Here is a 19529-nt window from a genome sequence, read left to right on the forward strand (position 1 = left end):
GCTCTATAGCATCCATTGCAACTTCTCGCGTTGTCCTGTTGCAGGAACACCTTTACAGAGTTTACCTCGGCGTTTTTCACGGATTGCTGTTCTCAGCTGGTCTAGCAAGTTTACACAGTACACTCTAGTTATTGTACTTTTCTTGGGTAAAATGTCCAACATAATAACGCCTTTTGCGTCCCAAACTACTGTGGCCATCATCTTGCCAGCAGATGGTTGCGTCTTGAATTCCTTTGGCCTCGGGGACCCAGCCCCTACCCACTGACGACTCTGAGCTTTATTCTCTGGCTCATAATAATGAACCCAAGTCTCATCTACAGTCACCAGACGCAAAAGAAAATCCTCTTTTGACCAAAAAAGGCTTCAACAAGGCGCTGCATATACTGATACTCCGGTTGCCATTTGTTCATCGCTAAGGGATTTGGGGACCCAACGGGCTGTTAGCTCGTGTATACCTATACGATCATGTAAGATTGTTGAAACGCTACCATGTGAAATGTCTAATACATGTACCTGCGCTATTTCTTCCACCTGAATTCGCCTATCAGAGTATACCAGATCCCGAACTTTCTTACACATTTCTTCGTCGGTGGCATCCAGACCTGACTTCATCTTCTTAAGACGTTCCACTGCGTTTGAATCCCCTTACCCAGAATTTAACCTGGGCTAAGATGGTGCAGAAGACCCATAAACATCGGCTACCTCGTCGTGTATTTCCTTGCCTGTTTTATCTTTTAAATACAAGTACCGAATTATAGCACGGTATTCGGCATACCTTTGCATCACTAGCAATATCTTATTAAAGAATGACTTGATACGCGTGCAATTTTGTTCCCAGGTATAAAACATGTATTGAAACAAAGCATGAAAATCGTGACTGTCTCGGTCAATCGGGAATGGGATAGGCTGGTTACTTATTGACTTACCCTCGTAACTCCACGAGACTTCACAATTACATAGAGAATGATGTATACATGTATAATGGACATTTCTAGAGAAATAATGTAATATTTTGGCATCTACATAAACTTTCTTGTTTGATGGAATACCGACTGAGAAGTAGCTTTATATTATATATTCATCTTTAGGACATGACCTTAAAAGCGGAGGTCCTGTGTCAGGGTAGGCGTTGGCACTGTGACGTATCTCTGAGTAAAAACAAATTCGAACGGCATTCAAACAAAATGTTATAATATATCAAGTAAATATATTTCAATTTCCTTGAATCGTGCGAGATAAATAAAACGCTTGTTACAACATATATTTATGGCACGAGATATTTCGCTTTATTACGTACATGTATCATTTGTGGTTTTCAAATATGCGTATACTTTCATATACTTTTTTTTTTTTTTTTTTTTTTTTTTTTTTTTTTTTTTACAAAACATGACACAAATTGATGGAAACTTCATACACATTTCGTAGCTTCTTTAATATTTCACATCAATGTAATCATAATGGCAATAAGTACAATTGTGAAAGTGATGGCAACCATTTTTTTTTCTCTCTCTCAAAATCTTAATGGACTAATAGAAACATTTATTTTGTACAAAACAAGAGAAATCCGATATAACTACGTTAGATAACCGCTGTTAGTGTAAAGAAATATATAAGGAAGAGTCATTGTCTTGCACGTCAATAATTATGTAATCACTAAAATTACATATTCCTGTACCTGCTTTGAGGTTTAAAAGTGTTTGAAATAATTAATACTGGTGTTATTTTTTAAACACATACTATAGAGCACTTTTCACTGAATTAAAATTTTGGTGACAAAATTACAGTTAATGCCCCTTTAAATACATTTTCCAAAACGAAATTCAAATTGAAATGAAATCAATTTTGAAATTTAATTTTTGCGAATTATCAATATTTTTAACACTCCTACATTCCAAATGTTGTTAAAACAAATTCTAAATCCCTGTGATGTTAACGGCATTGTGTCGATCGACCATTCGCGAGGACATCACATGCAAATATATGATCTAATTATATTCGATAATGTAATACAGCTGTGATTCAGGCGGCGGTTCCACACGCACAGAAAGTTATAGGAAATACATATTTAAGGATATGTTTTCAAATATTCAATTCTTCATTTCATTTCTTCTTTATTTGCAGTAAATATTCAAATGCTAGATATAAATTAATGGATAGCTTGCTGAGGTTAAATGATCTTAGTTATTATGGATGTCCACCTTCTACTTTGGGGTAATAATGCTTTATCTTCTGAGTTAAACAAGTGTATTTTTTCTTATGTTCAGTCGTTTATTCATGAAACCAAAAGATTCAATTGATGTTCAATTTATATTTTTTGTACATTAATTTTCTACAATAATATATTGTTATATTTTTAAGGAGAAGAACTCGTAAGTTATTTGAACTTGTTTCTGATCCTTTTGTATATCATGTATGTACAATAAAATATGTTCAAAACAAATATTCAATATGTAACACACCTGTTATTCAATTAGTCTGTACGCCGTTCCGAGTTTGATATTTTTATTATACTACTAGTGTACACACACCATACACACACACACATATCTCTTACTTAATGCATGGGCGGATATAACATTCTTGATCCGCCCACAAATAATTTGCGCATGTAAATGCACAAGCGTTTAATCCTGTAAACAATTGGACAATATCCTTAGAACTTTTTTGATACCGCGTGTGATTTGCGCACCATGTCAGTTCTCGTCCCTTTGATTTACGTTGAACAGGTGAGGCGATAGGAGTTTAAATCGCTCGGTTGACCTGGATTGACACGGCGCAGGTGAATCGGAACGGAAGCCATTTTTAGTCAAGGAAAACAACACTGCTAAGCGCGAACGTGCCATTCCGTTATAACATTCTCCAGAAGATGGTGTGATAGTTTGCATGAAGTATTAGTTTATCTTTTAGTATCGACATGTTTTCACAAACTGTGACAGTTATTCTGGGACTCTGTTACGTGGTGTGTACATTACTACAAATCACAGGGTTTGCTACCCCGGCCTGGGTAGTGAGTGACTACAATGGGGAGATCTACGAATCTAATGGGCTCTGGTATAGCATATCATGTCGGGACGGAGGAGAATGTGAAGCGAAAACCTACCAAGAAATTCACAATGAATACAAGACAGCCGCCGGTGGTATGTACATGTTTAAAAGGCATGATAAATTGACCACTTTATCAGTTTATAAGACTGGGAAGTAGATTGTGTTGTGTAGTATTGGGGCGAAATACACGTTATCAGCTGTGTACAAATCACTAATTGTTTGGAAAAAAATAATGAACAAAATTTTGAATCAAAAATAGAAAGCATATGATGATAGATTCTGTATTGTGGTTGATCAAACTTCAACCATTCAAGCAGGCTTGTTATTTATTTATTCAACTAATATTTCATTAATTAAGAGTTACAGAAACATTTAGCAATTAAAAACCCGGAGTTTTTTTAAGGGGGGGTGTTGTTTCTAGTGGAGTTGTTACTTCATTGTAGATTTTCATTATCAATTAAGTGAGAGTGGCGATTTACTATTATTCTTCTACATGGTATCATCCAAAATGTATTCGGAAATGTAGTTTGTAATTTTTTTTCCAGACATGGTGTATGCAGACCAAATTCAAGAAATCGTGATTGCTGCACTGTCCGTGGCCTCGGCAATTGCTGCATGTGTCCTTCTGTTGCTCAACATCTGCATCAAGCACCAGCGGCCAGCCCTCTCTCTCGTGGCAGTTCTCTTCACCTTTGTTTCAGGTAATATTTTTTTTTAAAATAAAGTTTATATTTTAAGAAGGTATTGTATTAACAACTGCCAAGTGTACTTGAATACTCCATAGCCTAATAAAAAAAGCATGTGCACTTCTGCAGTGAATAAGGTATTTTGACGTCATGAAATTTAATTCTAAGGATGTTTTTCTTACTTATCATATTCTTTTGTAGATTGATTCAATTGATAAAACGACCATAGTTTGTGGTTATGAGACATTATCGACAATATAAGAAAATTAATAAATATTAATCAAGCTTTCTAAATTTTAACTGATTACCATATACCACCGGTAAGTTCTAAAGATCTTAAATGAAATATTCATAACACTCGCGGCGAAAACTATCAAATAAATGTAGGCATTTTTCGCAATTCTTTGATGAAAGATTGAGGAAACATCACACTCTGTATGTGACATGTTTGTAAAGATTTGTGATTAATCGAGCTGTAATTTGATGTATTTTTAATTAATAAATGTAAAGGCGCATTATTGTGCAAACAGTTAATTCGGATTTTTATGTAAACGGTGGTTTCATACTGTTAATTTATTTCATTCAAAAGATTTTGAAAAATATTTTACAATAATGTATTAGAAATAATGATCGTTGGTACCATGTTTTTTTTATATTATGCTGATTTAATTTTATGCATGGTTATGTACGTTTTTAATGGTTTGTCTTTTAAGTTGTAGACCTATTTCATAACTAGATGACCTCATATTTCACAAATTCATGAGATGCACTACATCCAAGTAAACAAATCAAATGTACATGACATGGAATTAGTCAGACGCGATATATCAACATTTATTTTGTATGTAAATTTAACTTAAAGCAACAGAACTCTCACTATGTGTATTTACGGGAGTGGAAAAGGTACATGTTATTGAAATCCGTACAAGTATGCGGTGTGTAAACAGTAAGTATTCTGATTTATAAAGCCATCTCTCATTTCTTCCGAAATTTGATATATGGTCACCGGATGTTATAAAGATGAATTACGCACGATTTAACTTTTTCTCGGTCGGGGGTATATATATGATTCACGTAAACTTTTAATAAATCTTTCGTTTACGTATGCATGGCGGAAAACATCTTCCCAACAGTTTAATCATAATTACACTGATGGAGTTCAATGGGTAACTTAAATTCCCACCAATCTTTGGAATGTGCGCTATAGAGATGAACTTTTCTGATATCATCCATCACATTGCTTCCTCCCTTTCGGATTTCTCCAGCTCGCTTCTAGATAATCATACCTTTCTTACCAAGTCACGTACTTTAGAAGGTCTACGTGCATAACGTCAGTAAGAAAAAAGTTAAAGTCGATCAGATACAGAAAATCTTTTTCAATAGTTCCTGTTCTACAAGTTGTTTACAATTTCATTTCAGTCTCCCTCATATGGACAATAATCTCTTCGACATTGGTGCCTATCGCAACAGAACAGTCGAAAACATACAGCTTTCCGTACTCACTGTTCCTGTCGGCTCTTGGCTCGTTTGGGTCATTAGTACTAGCCATGATTTACTTGGTCCGCCTTCTGAAGGTGATGAATGTCCTCTCACCCGCCTATCAACCTCTGAAGTGAACTCCCGATCATTTCCAGAAAATACGATATACATGTATCATGGCGGAGGCAGCGTGACGAACGACTGTTTTGAGACAGATTTCGGTGCGCTACATGAATACGGAACGCTCCTCGCTTTCTATACAGGATACACAGAAATACGGAACTCTATTCGCCAATTTAGTGCTATCTAAATCCATTGTTATGTTGCTTTGTTACGTATATTAATAATCTATACATATTATTTTTTAATCTACATACAATCTTTTGAACTGTTATACAATTGTAACAATACAAAATCTAATTATGTGCATGTACATGTATGTGTTACAATTTTTTTTTTTAAATTTCATTTATGTTTATGTAATGTAATTATATGTGGTGTAAACGAGTACACCAACAAACTGCCGTTAATGTGTAATACTGGACTGCTTTTGTTTTCTGTTCTGAACATTTTATCATTGTTAAAACCACCATTTATATTATAAAAACATGAAAAATAGTTACATCTGCATTAGTTCTATGCATTATTCATTAATTGAACAGGTTTTTTTTTGTTTAAATTGAGAAAGGACTTCAAAGAAAAACATAAAAAGATCATTGTGCATTTACTAAGTAAATGATTACAGGTTTCTGTACGTCGGTTCACAGAAGCTCTTGTTAATATCCGCGGACATTTATTGCTCCAGAATAAATCTATTTTGTCATATCTGTGTCTAAATTGGTACTCGCTGCCATATATTTAACCACAAATAAACGAGCGACGTGGGAAAGAAAGTCCAAGAGAATGCTTTTATAACTCCAGAATGATGTGCTTTATCTCTTTCATAAGAAAAGTTACCGACAGAATCGGACATCAATCATATTCGAGAGTGACTGGTTACTGATAGTTTAATTCAAACCTTGTTTTAAGCTATAAAGTCTTGAGTTCTCTAGGACCCTTTGAGATTAAAAAAAAAATAGTGTACGTCTGTTGTTATATTGTACTTCCGAAGTAGAAGATGACGTATGGTTATCTGTGACGAAAAGACAACCCCGAATTAACATATACTATACACTGTTACTTAATTTAATTGTGTTTGATTTCAAAGTAAATGAGATTCGTTTTCAACATACCAGTATTCTATTTACCAGAGTGTACACAGTATTTAGCGACACTCGCTACAAACACATTTTTTTTTTTTATCAAAAAGGATGAAAATGAAAACTAAATTTATTATGCTTTTATAAGTAAAATGAATATAATTTATCTTATGAATTATACCGTATTCAAATGATTTCTCTCTTAAAGCTATCACACCGGTGATTTTAACATTATATTACTATAGAGGGGAAAATCAGTTTGCAAAGATGATGCCAAATAACACGGTGGGAAATGTCTGTCTAGTATACTGACACCAGGAAACAACACCCTACGCGGTGTTTTCGGAAAATATTTACCCGCAAACAAGACTACCCTCAAATCCACGAGTTTTTCACATGTTTGTAAACAGCCTGCGTGCACCTCGGGGAGTAGCCTCAGCTATCAATATCAAATAGTTCCTTTGTATACAACTGGTTATTTTTACAAATTACACATAATGTCCTAATCATGGGTACAAAAATTAAGAGAAAAGAAGATGAGGAAAATCTCGCATGAAAAAAATTCTTTTAAATTTATGGAACCACAATAGACCTAAGTTCATTTTGATTCGACAATTACCGGTGTGTGATACCTTAAGTCCAAAACAGTGGGGGGATATATAGGGAGGGTGATGTATTTCAACGTTTGAACACCATAGAACTTTTACGATTTCTTTTTATATTTTTAAAGGAATTTTGTATTTGTATGTCTTACAACCAAACTAAGCCAAAATAATATTATCAACCCATGCATCCATTTTATGGGGTAGGGGTTTATCTAGTATCCTTAAACTGCAGTTGAGTAGCTCAGTACATTCATATTGCCAGTTACAATGCGGATACATGCAGTATTTTAACTGATTGACATCGCTTTACTTTGTCATTTCATGGCTTGGCTGCTCCGAGATTCGGTGAAGGCGTCAGTCCACATATTCAGCCGAGTGGAATCTCGGCCGAGATTAGTGAAACCCAAGACGTAAACATAGGTATATAAGTGATTATCCATAGGTCTGTCGGATATGACCTTAAAAACGACAGGCGTTCTCATGTTAAAGAACCCTCATTGCTACGGCCCTGTGTGTGTTGGTCTGAATTTGTGTTAGATCACTAATCGTGGTCAATATTTGTTGTGGTAATAAACACTCAAATGTCAAATGAGCTTGATGTGTTAAAAAACTTTCTAGCTTTTTTTTTTTTTAAATACGGAAATAGCTTACATGTACACAAATATCGAACCCAATCAAAAAGTTACAAACCACTAAACTTTTTTCAAAGTCAACAAACTCATGATGATTTGTATCATTTAGCTGTTGTATTTAATAAAAATATATATTTTGCTCTAAACTGCTTATATCTATATGAGAAATTACAACTGTAGGTGCGAGGATACAACACACAGTGTTTTTCCACTTTTATAACAAATAATTATTACCGTCTTCCTAGGAAGAAATTATTGTACAGTAGTTTTTAGTAGGTGTTTCTTTAAAACTTGATTTTATATAAGATTTACCATTTCAGAAAAGTTTGATTATGTGGTAATTTAATAAAAATATAAAAACTTAAAGCATAGCATACTTTATATCAGTTTACTGTATGAGGTTGTTCCTAAAGACGACAAGCTTTGTTAAAAACCTATACTTGTTTGCTGAATAAATAAATAAATAAGAGCCCCTTCTCAGTGTTTGTGATAAAATTTCAGATAAAATGGTCAGTATTTACACTATACGAAAATGGATTTACATATATATTGACGAACGGTTCGTTAGAATAAATCCATGTTAAATCATAGGTCTTAGGCCATGGATCATGCACCTCCCTATTTTTTTCTCGTCTTGGATCAACACATTTTTTTTTTACTAAGTCATCATCCGGGAGATGTAGTATGTATACTTCCCAAACATCACCCACTCATCTATGGGTAGGGGAGATTTAGTGTGATGAAATCGTCATAGAGGTTATCGATAGGCAGGATAACTGTTTTTAGACTAGCTGTATGATGAATGAGCCATTTTATAAAACGTCAGGGTCTCAACGATACACTGCCACGCACCAGGAAGACGTTACATTCAAAGACTAGAGATCAAACGCTGCAAATAACTGCACATAAAGCACTGACAAGATGTTACAGTACAAACGCCCCAAGACCACTGCTCCAGAGTGGTGCAATAGGTACTTATCATAATCTATTATCATGTGCAGAACGGAGGATTTATGTCAGATGTCACAAAAACGACAGCCGAGTCTACACTTTCGTAGCATATCATACTTTGCACTCTTTGATGAGCCCCATTACTTCAGTATTTATTGCTATTTATAGAAATAGGTCCTTTGCTTGTTCTACAACTTTAAAATTTGTGATCCTTCCCACCTGCCTCACGATTTGGTATACCACATTGATTTCTCTCTGCTGTGTGCCTCTGACAGGACATTCCGATAACATTCTGCACGGTGTTGCACTATCTCACGATTTTGTAATGTGGCATAGCAAATACTAGCATTGAATTTGATGATACAAGTTGGCTATTTTGTTTACAATATCAACCAAATTAATTTTTAACTTTGATTAAATTTTAAAATGATCCATTCTAACGTTGTTCATTCTAAACCTTTTGTTCATGGACGATTAGAGTGTTGTTAACGAGTACATATGCTAGTGTCTGGTTTCAGAGGCGGATCCATGTGTAACAGGAAGGGAGAAAATGCAACGGACCAGACAGGGATTCGAACCCGGGCCCCTGAATTTCTCTAGTCAGGTGCTCTATCAACTGAGCTATCTGGCCACCGACGATCTAACCCGGCTGACCGCTACACATAAAATATTCAAAGGAGGGTTGCGACACAAGTTTATACTCCCCACCTCCAAAAAAAGGAGGGGGCTTGGAGACCCCAAAATGGCAGAATTTATAATTTCTCTTAAAAGTGTTCAACGGAATGGATGCAACTACACGTACCCTCTAAATTCGCCACTGGGTTTCACATTACAAATAATCTATAAACGTATCTATGTGAGGTCACCAGTGAAATCGAACCCCGTTGATGTTTCTCTATGTTTAAGGAAAGCCAAAGGAGTCAAACTTCTATCCCTGTAACGGTGTATTTGTAACTATGCAGTGCACCATTCGTAAATGTGGAAATGTTAAGTGTAACTTGACAATTGCGATACTTACTCAAGTTACTGTCAGTGCAATGTCAATCCAGTTGAGTGGAATGACTTTGTAAATGTTGTTATGAAATTATGTTTGAATAGAAATGCGTATTCGAAAGTATTTTTACAAATTGTCAGCGTAATTTGTTCTTTGATAGATATACTAACGCTTCATGAAAAGTACACCGGCGTGAAACGTTAAGTTCATACATTCATCTATTTTCAAAAATGAAATGGTAAACCCCAATTCTGTATTGGCCAGAATAACCCAAGACACAACACAATTCGAAGATTTGACAATTTATTTACTAATATTCACAGAAGAATACATGTATATCAATAAAAATTTACTAACTTACAGAAGAGCAAATCAAAATTCACAAAAACAGTGCCCGATGTTTGTTTACCAACGAGATGAATACAAACACATGAGAATAAGTTGTCACAAATCGATCGTTAAGCCCAATCCAATCCCCAGGAGAGCGCTTCTTACCACAAAATTTACAGTCTACAATGTATATACTAAAACGAAACTTTCAAAGTATTCCTTATCTGGAAACTGTATAGTGCAGATTATAGAACCTTGTGTTAATTAAGTACAAACGTATTACGCAACACTTAATATGTGATATACATATACTGTACTATTTTGTATTGCTTATAGGAGTTATGAGATTGATCACTGTTCGTTATATTCACCTTGCATACATGTAAGACTAGTGTATCTGAAGTTTACTTAACCCTCCCTCCTCCCCAAGTCTGATCCATTCTAACAACATAAACGTTATTAATCCGAATGAAACCTACAAATTATTGGAAAAGATTTCTACAGTAATTTATAATTTACTACTACATGTATTTAATTGGTTTTCGTTTGTAAGGTAACATCTAGTGCCGAGTGCCTGACAGCGAAACTGTCAAATTATTTTACGAAAGTTCTTTTTCAGTGAAAAGCTGTTTTGATTTTTTTTGGTTTTTTTTTTTTTTTTTGGTTTGTTCGATTGCACTCTGTATGATACATAAAAGTAAACATATTTTGTATCAACATTATCTGTTTTCTGCGTAGAATCAGGAGCGCATCCTCCGTACAATGTACGATTTAACAGAATTCCAACGACCCTGGCTTTCGGCAAAGGAAGTTGAATGATTTTTGTACGTAAATAAGTAAGTACTCCTGACAAAAAGGTTTGCGATAATTGTTTCTTTGATGAATATTTAATGGTACTATCCTTCGTGAAGCTGCCTTTATGGAGGGTTTAAGTCAAAGACGAATGATCACCGACAGTTCCGAAATACAAGATCAGCTTCATTGAAATTCTTTTTGTTTCATACTCTTTCATGTCTACAAGAGAATGTCATGAAAAATCAGGCAAAGGTTGGCGCATCGAATTTCTGGGATCGGTAATTTAAAATTTATGTCTGTCGTTGCTATTCTACGCTTCGCGTACATATGTAATAGTATTAACACAGAGAATATTATATTGACTTCTTTCTCGTGCAGGGTTTAACAGGATAAAAAAGAAGCTACTTACGGAGAAAGCATTTAGAAAAATTTTAAAATGTACATTTGATCAAACAATAGGGTTGGGTCGGGGATGGGGGGGGGGGGGGGGTGAGTTACAGTGGCACTTACAAATGAAATAGACGGCCACGAACTCAACTACAGGTCTACGAATACAATGTTTGAAACGCGCGAATGAAATTATCGGTTACGCCAATTTGGAATATTTAGGTTGATGTTTATTTCTGTGTACGTTAGACACTTCTGAACTCAACCTATAACAAATAAATGTGATGTAGAAATAACACTGACCTGGTAATAAAAACATGATGAAACCATGCTATAATACAAATGCGCATATGCCATAGAATTGTAGATTCCTAAGAAATACATACAGGCCGAGATGTAACGTACGTTAAATTTGACATGGGAATCAATATACAAAAATTGAATTACAAGCAAAAATGTTTTTAACAAAACGACTGATTTTATGTAATTAACATGTTAAATTCATTGACACCTACACTACATTCAGTTTGCTCACCACCCACTTCTCTCATTACGTGACATTGACCATTTTCACCGTTTTGGGAGCAAAATGACGATTTCAAAAGGTACATTGCACTGAATTGGCAGTAAAACACATAGAGATATAAAGGATGAAATGAAATGACTATATGCTAAGGGCTCCAATATATTCAGAAAAATAAATTTTCTTGTTTCATGTTAACATGATTCAACTCATCGATATTTGTACTTTTATGATTCAAATGTTACATGGAGCATGGAAGGTGAAGATAACGAACAATGATCAATCTCTAACTCTTATAAGCAATTAAAAAAAATTGAGAGTTGGGGAAACACGGACCCCTGTATATGCCAGAGGTGGGATCAGGTGCCTAGGAGGAGTAAGCATCCCCTGTCGACCGGTCACACCCGCTGTAAATCTCATATCTTGATCAGGTAAACGGAGTTATTCGTAGTCAAAATCAGTGTGCCAAGAACGGCCTAGCAATCGGTATGAAAAACGCCAGACAGCATTTGACCCAAGCATAGGTTGTATTGGCAAACTAGATCGTTATAACTTATAACATACATGCGCCCCAAACGGTATAAAACTCTGAATTCAAGCTTGGAGTTTCTTCATTAGCTGAAATTCTCATGGGCATTTGACCCCACCCATACTTTTACAGATCTGGAAACATATGGGCGATAGTAGGTACAGTTAAAACATTTAGGCTATGCTCGTATATTGTTAAGAACCTTTTAATTTCGTATTGTGGTAATTGTGCCCAATATCGACGATATTTAAAATAAAGATTAGTAAAATGTTTACTAGAACTTCTCTATCATGAAAACCTGTTAATGTTTGAACTCATTATTCTTCGCTTTATACAAAAGATCATATCATGTGATTCGGATGCATTGTCCAAGTTTTAGAAACATAAATAGCCTTCAACGTCATGTACTTTAAAGAAACACTACATGTATGTCACAGCTCATTTTGCGCAAAAATCATGAAATGACAATTTTCCCAGCGCTTTCTCAATTTTTGTTGCATTGTTGAATGTATGAACTTTGAGAAAATAACACTGATCTAAAGTTCAAAATTCTCGTTTTAACATAAAAAATTATACTTTTTGATGGCCTATACCAAAAATACCAAGTCTCCTCCTTTCGGTCTTCAAACGCATGCTCATTAACAGTAAACAGTGCAGCATGTCGTCCAGTGAGAGAAAGTGTAGCGGATAGATCCAGAATTTTGACAGATTCTGTGTGAAAAGAAGTAAAAATAGAATGAGATACATGTAAAACTCATACGTGAAATAGAATTGACCTTGGGATCAGTATGGCCGTTGGAGAACAAAGAGCTAGGAGAAACGCGTGTAACTCAGTGGCGGATCTAGGATTTCCGAAGGGTGATGTGAAAGTCAAATATTAGCCCAAGTAATCGCCAATCTGGGTGCAAAATTTGGATTTTCACTCACAATTAGTGGCAAAAAAGGAGATGGCGATCCTGCCCCCCCCCCCCACCCCCCACCCCCATTTGCCATTGGGACTAGCCGCGAAGGGTTTCAGTTGAAATAATGATTCATATAATTACTTATTCCTACACAACACCTTTGCTGTCATTCAAAACCACGTGATGTAAATAAGCATTTTAAAGTCCGAGTCAGCATGAAGAAACCTTTGAATTCCGAATGATCTTCAAAGCTCAGTTGAGAGTAAATTGATGCATCCAATTGTTCAAAATTGTCAGTATCGATATGATTTTTATCATTTTATCAATACGTGTTTTAAAAAAAAACACTTTATTAAAATGTGGAAAATGAGCTGTAGTGTCTCTTTAAATAGAGTTATTCGATACATACGGTATATGTAATTTATCTACCAGCGCAATAAATTTTGATAAATTGTATTTATTTATAAACACGTGTAGCTAAAAACCGAGGTCTATTGCCGCAGTGGCCGAGAGGTTAGAGCGTTCGCCCCACATGCGGAAGGCCCGGGGTTCGAATCCCGATCCCGACAGACCTAAGTTGTTAAAACAGATAGTGACAGTTCCATCGCCAAGCGCTCGGCATCAGGTGTGAATGTCACAGGTCCTCGGAGATGACCTTAAAAACGGATGTCCCGTGTCACAGTAGGTGTGGCACGCTAAAGAACCCTCACTGCTCAAAGGCCGTAAGCGCCGAGCATAGACCTAAGTTTGAAGCCCTTTGATGTACACCGGTCTTGGTGACGTCTCCATATGAGTCAAAAATTTTCGAGGGAGACGTTAAGCAAGATCCAATTCAATCTAATTAAAATCAATATATGCACCCAGGGGTGCATGAGCCGAGTTGCATGGGGTCTTCCTAACCTGCTATCCAACAATATAGCCAAGTTTCATTTGATTCAGTTTTAAACTTTTCGAGTTACTGTCCAGAAATCATATTTGTCTGAAGTTTTCAATCTATTTTCGGTCACTGTGACCTTGACCATTGTTCTCCAAAATCAATAGGGGCCTTGTTTTGCTGGTATCCAACACTATATCCAAGTTTCATTCGATTCAAAACTTCGAGTTATCCTTCTGAAACCAAAATTTTTTGGAATTTTAAATTTATTTTCGGTCACTGTGACCTTGACCTTTGATCTATTTTCTCCAAAATCAATAGTGTCTGTAAGTCTCGTCATGTGATTGCCGAGATTTAGCGAGAGTATTAACTTCCGGGTACATCAACATTTCAGATTGCACTGTGTAGAGAGTGGTATACATAGATATAGCGTTATCAATCGATTATGTGGAGGTTTTAACGAGATAAACATGGGAATTGAAGCATTAGTGGAGTGGTCGAGGATTCTTCGCTTCGTGTTTGACGAATTACGTGTAATAACCGCCAGTGTACAAGCATCGACGAGGGTACGTCTTGCAGATAAAGAGCAGGTTGGTAAAAGCATAATTTATGAACTAGAGAGATGTACGATACGTTTTTATATTCTCAAATCATTCCAATTGAAAGTATATTAATACTTGAAAATAAAAACAGATTATGCATAAAACTTGCTTTGTATTTATACGAACGTACTGGGGAGATCGGAAAAAAAAGGGGGGGGGGTGTATAACGATACTACATTTACGCACCTGCAGTGTACAGTTGTATATTCAATAAACAAAGCGCATTAAATATGCCTATCTATATCAGTTACATCACAGATGGGTTAAGATTGTTTAATATTTTAAAAATATTTTATAGATATGCCTTGAATCTGAGGATAAAGGTGTTGTGCAGTCATCATTAATGTGGATGTCTGGTGCCAGTATGCCCATAATGGGGCAGTAGAAGTGTCGATCTTCATATGACAGCAAATTTTCAAAGGCAGGTACACAATTTAAAGATAAAATAATGTCAATACATGTTTGGATCTATATCTATTATGATATAAGTTTATATGTTGTAAACTTTCTTTCTTTTTAGAAATTTCTTTCTTTATAAACTGTCTAGCTGTTATGCCCTCTGTGCCCAAAATTGGAATAAACTTATCTTATCTATACCCAAAGTAGGTAATAAATGGGTTCGAACTGTGAAGATAAAATTTTTACATGTAGATATGCATGTATTGGAATTTTTCAGATATAAGAAGGCAAATAAAACTGTTCAATGTAAAATACGCCAGTAGTTGGATAAAACATCCAAAGTCGGCATAGTCAAAGTTCACAACAACAATGGAGGAATTAACTGCATCCTCATTCCGCAGGGCAACAGGCCATTTTCAGCAACCCCTGAAATTCTTAATTGAGGCTAAGTGCCCATTTTCAGCTCGAACAATGACAATTAAATAGGCCTGTGCAAATGTTGGGATTTCCCTCTTGGTAAGTCAGCATTATAGATTGAACAATTATGTGTATGTGTACCTAATACATATACATTAGCTGTACATATATGTATTCATATATATCATTATGGATGTATCCAAGTTTATTTTAATTTTAAAGTAGCATTTTATGAATGAAATACAAATACTACTTAGGCTTCATTGTGATATTGAACTGCTAATGTTCTTTATAAACTTTACTTGCATCAAGTTTTGAATACTGCAGTACATCTATGTCAAAATAAGTATGCATATTGCAGTATAATACTTTCACCACTAATCAGAGCACTTGTAAATCATGTATATTTTATCAATACATGTAATGACATTTGCCATTTTAGAATGTGATGCAAGGGATGGTTCGCTGCACCTCAAAACAAAATTTGAATATTTGCATCAGATTCAAGGACAACACCACCTGAAAGACACCCAATGCTGTGATTTGCTAGTGTGGATTCCTAGTGACACTCAAATAATTCACATTGACAAAGATGTATTATGGTCAACCTTTTAAGCGTGATAGAGTTTAATTATAATAATGAAGTATTTTTGCAGTCTAAAACACACACACATAACCACATGTACATATACCTTATTATGATATCAGTGGTGCATCTATCAAAGTTATGTAATTACATGTATATTTATTGAATAAACATTATAGACAGAGTTTTTCTTATTTTAGATGAACCAAATTACATGTATGTATAGACACAGTGTCCAGCTTTACAAAAATCATTCAATTACATGCATTTACTAAAACAATGGATTTTACTTCTTTTTTAATAATGCAGATTTGAAAATCTTCAGAATGAGAACAAAAGGCTTTATGTTTGATTGTATATTGTTTAACGTTCCTCTCGAGAATATTTCATTCTGATGGAGACGTTCCAAAGGGCTTTATATTCATATGAATATAAAAGGCTTTATATTTATATAAATATGTAGAAAAGTTATATTGCATTATGGTATTCATTACTTTTAACTTTAAAAATTCAATGTGGCAGGTATGTGCAGATTTAAGGTATATATATACATGCAATTAATCTAATAAGTTTGTAGGATTTATCTGCAATCTCCTTCAAAAGGGGAACCTGCAATTTCACATGATCCACACAAATCTGAAATATTTTGTCAGATCAATATCTATACTATGATAGAATATGGCTAAGGAATTTAAAAAAAAAAATATTCTCTCATTTTCCCATCCAACATGGATTCTGCATCTGGAAATTTTATAGCAAAGTTGTGCATCCTGTTTTGAGAAGTGCGATTTATTTGTAAGAAAGAATGGGATATTAAGTGTTATGTCGTTTGGAAGTTTGTCAAACATACAAAATCCTTTGTCCGCCAGGAATATATCACCAACTTGCAACTTCTCTAAAATGCCACAATGCCAAATTAGATTTGTATCCAGCATACAGATTGGAAATAAGCTGCATTAGGTGTAATACACATTAAATCAATATTATGGAACATAATAGCATTTATGTTTAAAGCGTATATATGTGTCATTTGCCCTATTGGGGACCTCGTATAACTTTACCCCGTTGGGGGCCTCAAGTTTGTTAGCCAATCAATGGCTTGGATAGGCACGCGATAGCTTGTGTTTTGCACACGTTAGCCTTTTCATATACATGGGATTCAGTAAATACAAATTGTAAAGCGGATCAAAGTTTTTTCATTTTATTCAACCCTCCACCACCCCAACTTTCCGTCCTCAATATGGAGGTTTACTCCGGTGCTATGCAATCTTTTTATATAGGCTTTTAATCATTTGGGTTGGCCTTATTTGTTCGCCATCTTTTTGCTCTGGGTTTGTTTTGATGAATTTTTATTTGTCATCTTATAGCGTAGCATTATTTAAGTTATTTTGTCTTCTTTGGGGGAAATCAGACTTTGAGTAATTTAGCTTTGCAGGTACTTTCATGTAGAATGTATTATCTGATTTCCCCCAAAATCTTATGTTGAAGATTTCTTTCGTCATTTGGTATTGTAATAAATGACAAAGGCCTTATTTGTTCGCCATCTTTTTGCTCTGGGTTTGTTTTGATGAATTTTTATTTGTCATCTTATAGCGTAGCATTATTTAAGTTATTTTGTCTTCTTTGGGGGAAATCAGACTTTGAGTAATTTAGCTTTGCAGGTACTTTCATGTAGAATGTATTATCTGATTTCCCCCAAAATCTTATGTTGAAGATTTCTTTCGTCATTTGGTATTGTAATAAATGACAAATTTTCAATCGTAATACACATTAAGGTCTTTTCTTTGTGGCGACTCTTGTCATTACTGCAAGCGAAAAACTGGCTATTCATATCAATTTGGTCATATTAGGTCACTTCTGTTGCATCCATTGCAATCTTCAATTCTTCTGACTTTTATATTTCAGTTGAATGAACACTCCCAACAGTGTTCATGATCCCTTCAAACACAATTTCATGAATATATGAAAAATATCCACAGAAAATGGTGTATACAGCAACATTTATACCCCCCTAAAATTACTAGGTAATTGAATATTGTGAAATCTGCGCTGACCTATGAAATTGATAACTAGTCAGTGTATAGAAAGTGCATTGTTCATTTTTCCTTAACGAACCGCTAAAACATACCTTTCCAGGGTCTTTCAATTATGATGTTACCAGTTGTCAAGGATGGTTTCAAGCTGTAAGAACAAAAGCAATACCATTATAGTATTTGGTGTGCATATAAATTTAGATAACACTGAAATGTGAATGAAGAAAATACAGAAAAACCACCTGACACTAAACTTAACAACCGTTGTAACTTTCTGGTTTGATGTACTAGAATACTTGTATCGTACACTGTACCTTTTTAAATGTTGAGGGTTTGGTGCTGTATATTCGTGATCATGTAGATGCACTTCATTGTTGTCTGGTACAGATATATTGGTAGCAGTATCAACTTCGGTTCCTACATGTACGTTTGAAGCAGATGCTTCTGCTTCAGCAGGTTTCGTAACTTTGTGTCTATGAAAAAAAAAAGTCATATACCATAAGTTGCTGTTTTTATTGACTTAAAGTGGCTCACTACACAACAAAGTTGTAGTTTCTGAAATAAGCACAGAATATGAGTGTTACAATCATTCTTTTCAAGGCCATGTGTCACTTTTAAATAATTATACAATAAAGATATATGTCAGTTCTCTTGAAACACAATACAAAATTTAATCATGCAGGAGCCTATATAAAGGCAAGTAGTATCAAGGGTGTCCTGTCAACCCTTTCCCCTTTTCCTAGCAAGGTTATTTTTTCTATATTGATACAATAAATAAGTGTTCCTTCCCCTTTTCAGACAGAAGGGAATTATGTAGTAAAAGATGTTAATAAATGTTGAAATCAATAACGAAGAAAAACTTACCCCCCCCCCCCCCCCCCCGCCCATTTATGAAATTGTAGTACATGTAATTTTTTGCTCTTATTATTTTATTTTTATCAGTTCGTCTGTCAAAATCTGTTGTAGGCCTACCCCCTCTGAAATATCTAAACAACACGTCCAGTATATTCTGTCAGTTTATACACACGTGTGTTAATTTGACATGATTATTCGTTGAATTGTGATAATATTACGTACCTACATCTTTGTATCCACCGCTTCCTTACTGTAGCATCGACTAGGAACCTAAATAAACTACATGGCAGGGTTTTCCCAGTCTCATGTATGAAGTCGATCGCTTAACAATACTCCAAATTACATATTAGTGCCGATTCTCTGTTACGACTTTATATATTCCACATGTTGTTGTACCCGGAAGTAGTAAAACCGAAAGTGAAACCAAACGAGACTTACAGACCCTATAGGAGTCTTCCTTACCTTGTACATAACAATATCTTTAAGTATCATTTGATTCGAATTGAAACTTTCTGAGTTATTATCCGGAAACGAAATTTTTCTGAAATTTTCATTCTATTTTCGGTCACTGTGACCTTGACCTTTGACCATTTTTCTCCAAAATTAATAGGGGTCTTCCTTACCTGGTACCCAACGATATCTTAAAGTTTCATTTGATTAGATTGTAAACTTTTTGAGTTATCATCCGGAAACCGATTGTTGACGC

General features: G+C 35.0%; 1 protein-coding gene and 2 long non-coding RNA genes across 3 annotated transcripts; 2 read left to right on the forward strand and 1 right to left on the reverse strand.

Annotated features, from left to right (window-relative positions):
- Positions 1 to 2569: 2569 nt before the first annotated feature.
- LOC125674976 (uncharacterized) lies at positions 2570 to 5832 on the forward strand. Its single transcript, XM_048912411.2, has 3 exons — positions 2570 to 3137; positions 3591 to 3746; positions 5151 to 5832. The coding sequence occupies exons 1-3, from the start codon at positions 2915 to 2917 to the stop codon at positions 5345 to 5347; spliced, it is 576 nt and encodes a 191-aa protein (XP_048768368.1). The 5' UTR covers positions 2570 to 2914; the 3' UTR covers positions 5348 to 5832.
- A 7710-nt stretch (positions 5833 to 13542) lies between these two features.
- Positions 13543 to 16120, forward strand: LOC125674971 (uncharacterized). The gene is made up of 4 exons (XR_007370299.2): positions 13543 to 14521; positions 14832 to 14958; positions 15210 to 15448; positions 15792 to 16120. It is a non-coding gene; the product is annotated as an uncharacterized LOC125674971 (long non-coding RNA).
- Positions 16121 to 17524: 1404 nt separating this feature from the next.
- On the reverse strand, positions 17525 to 19247 carry LOC125674974 (uncharacterized). The gene is made up of 4 exons (XR_008803119.1): positions 19046 to 19247; positions 18283 to 18441; positions 18064 to 18116; positions 17525 to 17873 (listed from the first exon to the last, which is right to left on the reverse strand). It is a non-coding gene; the product is annotated as an uncharacterized LOC125674974 (long non-coding RNA).
- Between the last annotated feature and the right edge of the window lie 282 nt (positions 19248 to 19529).

The sequence above is a fragment of the Ostrea edulis genome, chromosome 1 (genome assembly GCF_947568905.1).
Source record: "Ostrea edulis chromosome 1, xbOstEdul1.1, whole genome shotgun sequence".
NCBI lineage: Eukaryota > Metazoa > Mollusca > Bivalvia > Ostreida > Ostreidae > Ostrea > Ostrea edulis.

Excerpts from the sequence above, each read along its gene's own strand:
- LOC125674976 (XM_048912411.2), top strand. The coding sequence starts at position 2,915 with ATGTTTTCACAAACTGTGACAGTTATTCTGGGACTCTGTTACGTGGTG. Across the intron at positions 3,138-3,590 it reads ATACAAGACAGCCGCCGGTG|ACATGGTGTATGCAGACCAA; the intron begins GTATGTACATGT and ends TTTTTTTTCCAG. Across the intron at positions 3,747-5,150 it reads TCTCTTCACCTTTGTTTCAG|TCTCCCTCATATGGACAATA; the intron begins GTAATATTTTTT and ends ATTTCATTTCAG.